Source organism: Cryptomeria japonica, chromosome 9, assembly GCF_030272615.1.
Source record: "Cryptomeria japonica chromosome 9, Sugi_1.0, whole genome shotgun sequence".
NCBI lineage: Eukaryota > Viridiplantae > Streptophyta > Pinopsida > Cupressales > Cupressaceae > Cryptomeria > Cryptomeria japonica.
In genome coordinates this window covers 420,610,296-420,614,567 of record NC_081413.1, presented here as the reverse complement: position 1 = coordinate 420,614,567, position 4,272 = coordinate 420,610,296, and the positions used below count along the sequence as shown (strand labels likewise).

General features: G+C 33.2%; 1 protein-coding gene across 1 annotated transcript; it reads left to right on the top strand.

Moving 5' to 3' along the window:
* Positions 1-1,513: 1,513 nt before the first annotated feature.
* LOC131073412 (membrane protein PM19L) lies at positions 1,514-3,941 on the top strand. The gene is made up of 4 exons (XM_058009861.2): positions 1,514-1,873; positions 2,981-3,206; positions 3,313-3,358; positions 3,465-3,941. The coding sequence occupies exons 1-4, from the start codon at positions 1,747-1,749 to the stop codon at positions 3,624-3,626; spliced, it is 561 nt and encodes a 186-aa protein (XP_057865844.1). The 5' UTR covers positions 1,514-1,746; the 3' UTR covers positions 3,627-3,941.
* Positions 3,942-4,272: the final 331 nt, after the last annotated feature.

Below are 4,272 nucleotides of genomic sequence, written 5' to 3'. Positions count from 1 at the left end.
TTCAACATTAACTAATTTTATAATTTGAATTTTATATTGTTCTAACTTTCTTAATATTTCTTGTATGCTTGAATCTTTAAGGTTTTTCAAAAGTGTTCGAGGAGATTTGTGTGATGTGAGATTCTATTTAGACGTTTCTTCATCTAAATTAGGTTCTTAGCTAGGTCTTAGAGGAGCTGGTAGCAAAAATGAGAAATAAATTCTAAAATTTACAAAAACCCAAACAATATTTTATTAAAAAAATATTGACTACTTACCTCTCATGTGATGCAACATTGAAAAAATTAGGATATGGTTTGGAAATGAAGTGAAATCTACAAGACATACTTATGTTTTGATGGCATTACAATAGTCAACCACAACTATTGGCTATCTAAAATGTGTTTTGGTCAGTATTAATCTTTACAAAGCACATAACTATCTTGCACTATATAACACATACATATAGGTTATGTGTAATGATATCACATTTTGTTTAAAATAATTGATTTGTCTATTTTTTGGTCCCCTAATTTAGTGCACGCACTCATGGATTATGTCTTAGCCAAACCTAACTGACAAATAAATCACTTAGAATATTTAAAATAATAAATAAATGTATGAAACAATAAAAAGAAAGGGAAATTTATAAAACATACATATTTCAAGACAACAATAGTCATTTATTGAAATTCATTGTATCTCATAGATATATTAAAATTGATGATAAAAAATCGTTATCATTAACATACAAGAACTAAATATTATCTAGAGAGAATTTCTCTCACTCTAACTCTAGACTAACCTGAACCGTTTTCCTATTTTTATTAGAAAATATGAAAAACCCAATATTATATGTGGAGACAACTAACATCACTCTCTCTCCAAATTAACTTCATTCATCTTAATTTCTTTTATTAAAAAAACTTAGTACATGTTCTAAATGGCCCAGCTGAGTATAAACAACTGACAATTTGCTCTTATTAGGCCATCTCACCACCTAAGCAATCACATGGCACCACTGGTTCAAACTCTTGTTAATGGAGCTGTCAAACAAAACTAAAGAATAAAATCTGATAGACTCTTTAAAAGATAAACACTTTCATTCAATTCAACCAATTTGATGAAAGATCTTTAAAAATCACCCATTTCATCTTGTTTTTCTTTGTTAGATGCCTGCCAATTATGAAGAATCTTTCTTCCACTGTGTTCTACTGCGTTAAAAAAGAAAAAGGTCAATCGAAAAGTTTTTGAGCCCACAAACAACTCATTCCCCATCGATTTCAATCATGGTGGCAGGTCCCCCAAAAGCATTCCTAACAGAAGAAAATTGAATTGAATTAGAGAAACCAACGGCACACAAAACGATGGTTTTCCACTAACTCACCCTGAGCTTTCAAACGGCTCCAGACCTGCCCCGAATTGACATATCAGTGGAGCCCCAGCAACGATATAATCTTAAAAATGGTTTCCCAATTGACAGGCACAAAATTGTACTCTGTTTTGGCGGTAGAAATGAGAATATTATTCCGTTAGTAAAGTAGGTCATTGACAGATAGACTATACTGCTTTGAAAAATCTGCCCTGCTTCTTTAAATACTGGTGATCAGTCCTTTCCACTGCACTGCATGGTTTTGTTGCTAGTTTTACAGGGTTAACTCTGTTATCTATCAAGTTTTAAATAGCTTCTGTGCAGATCAGCTATTCAGAGTTTGTCATCTTGTTTTCCTGAATTCAGAGGTTGGAAAACTCTCAACTTGTGTGAAAATGGGTGCAGTAGTAGTGAAATCTTTGGCTGGATTTCTGTTGCTCCTGAATTTGTGCATGTATGTGACTGTTGCTGCCATTGCTGGATGGGCACTCAATAAGGCCATCGACCATGATTATGTTACTGGTAACAAAGATCTTTCTTACATACCATATACAAATGATTTTCTTTTCTAACGGAAATTGTTATTATACTATTTGTATATTCCACTTCCATGGATAGTATCACCAGCTCTCTTTAGTCTAAGCCTTTTCTATGGCATTCTTGTGCTTTGTCTAGTGAAGATCTTTCTTACATACCATATACAAATGATTTTCTTTTCTAACGGAAATTGTTATTATACTATTTGTATATTCCACTTCCATGGATAGTATCACCAGCTCTCTTTAGTCTAAGCCTTTTCTATGGCATTCTTGTGCTTTGTCTAGTGAAAGCCTTTTCTATGGCATTCTTTGTGCTTTGTCTAGTGAAAGTGACTGATACTTCTTATTTGATCTATTAATTAATTATATTTTGGATATCATTGTTTCTGGTTTTGATTGTGTGTAATTTTTTACATCAAGGTTTGAGATCACACTCTGTGATCCATTGTTAAGATGAAAGAATATTCAAGAAATAGAAAGACAATATTTTGGAATCAGCAGTATGGACAGGTTAGGTTATGATATTTTGGGTCTGGTTAATGACCCTTCTTTTATCTAGAAGGGAGACAGTGGATTATGATATTCCTGTTAGGATTCAATTATATGGGTTTGAGTCAAATCAATAGATCTACATTTCATGGACAATGACTAATACAAACCCATCTCTCATCACTTAGTACTCATTGCATTTAGGTGATGTTTACAACTGTGAGGCAGTCAGATTTCTTAGAAGAACAAATATCTGAATCAAGCACACTTAGCCATAGAATTTCCCCAAAGATCAAGCCCACTTAACTGGTTATCCCGTTTGTAAAACCTTCAACAATTTTTTGTGTTTTATGAACCATTCATTATAGAACCCCTGAAACATGAACAGATAATAGATGTTAGAACCTCAACAATGTTTATTCGATATTTCTTATAATATTAGTTTTGTTTATTTGAAACTATGCGCCAACAAGTTGTAAGTTCTTTGCTATTAGAAGTTTAGATGCCTTAAATAATATACAAGCTGTTTCAACTTAACATAAAACATTAACATACTTTATTTCTTTCTTTTCATATGGTTTCTCTCCATTGTTTTTGACAGGACCAAGGAGGACTGTACCAGTGGGCTTCTCGTTTTCACCAGTGTTTTTCCCAATAGGAAATGAAGCCACTGGTTTTATGGTCATCTTTTCTCTGATAGCTGGAGTTGTAGGAGCAGCTTCATGTCTTTCAGGGCTCCACCATCTTCGTGTGTGGACAGCAGAGAGCTTGGCATCAAGTGCTTCATCAGCCACAACAGCTTGGGCTCTTACACTTCTTGCAATGGGGTATTACAAAACATACCCTTTTTCAAATACAGCCTTCATGAATGCACTTTTCCTGCAAAAAGTTGTAAAAGAATGTTTGGTAATAATTATTTCTCAAATTTTGCAGGTTGGCATGCAAAGAGATCCATTTGCATGGCAGGATCCCAAAGTTGGTATGTGATTGATCTCCTTTTGACCACCTTTTAACATACTGCACAACTACCCAAAAGATCAAAAGGCCTAATTCTTAATCCATGTTTTGGTATTTTGGTTGTGCAGATAGCTTTGGAATCATTTGTCATCATTCTGTCTGCAACAAAGTTGTTTTACATTATGCTCATCCATGGTGGATTCTTTGTTGAAAAGTACTTTACTTATGGAGAGACACATGTGGCCACCACTACTGCTGAGCCTATGAAAGGAAGCACAACTGCTGCTTAAAGTTGCCACAATTTCTTTCTTTATGTAACCATCTTGCATGTAGAGTGTTTGTAATGGCTTGGATTTATATTGGTTTCTATGATTACTACTCATATGTACAATGGAGAGGACAGTTTGCTTTATTGAATTTTTTAATTTAAAAGCTTCACAACTCTTGTTTGAGTCTCTGTAATAGGGGAGTGGAGCTATGATTCAACAGCTTTCACTTGAATGGGAAAAAAGAAACAGTTAATTATCTCAGCATTGAGGATGAGATCATTGTGATGTAACATATCTGAATGCTTACAATATATAATGTGAATGTGATTGACCATACATGTTGGATTTATCAAACCAGGTCTTAGTTGACATTGGCAATGCTGCTCACCAAGTTTTACAATTAATTAGACATGAACAGTGATTTCAGTAGTTTATAATCAATTATATTAGTGTTCAAAGATCACTTCAAGAAAAAATATATGTTTTTTATTATATAAAAGGGATAACAAGGTGCTATCATCTTTATAAAAGTTACAAGAAGACCATCCAAAGTAGTCAATAAAGCAGATAATAATAAAACAGTAGATTAACTAACAGTAACAAATCAATAATGTAGAAAATCATCACTAAAAACATCAAGGAAAATTATATATTATAAAATTTATTT

Coding starts and splice junctions, on each gene's coding strand:
- LOC131073412 (XM_058009861.2), top strand. CDS start 1,747: ATGGGTGCAGTAGTAGTGAAATCTTTGGCTGGATTTCTGTTGCTCCTG. Junction 1,874..2,980: donor CGACCATGATTATGTTACTG/GTAACAAAGATC, acceptor TGTTTTTGACAG/GACCAAGGAGGACTGTACCA. Junction 3,207..3,312: donor CTTACACTTCTTGCAATGGG/GTATTACAAAAC, acceptor CAAATTTTGCAG/GTTGGCATGCAAAGAGATCC.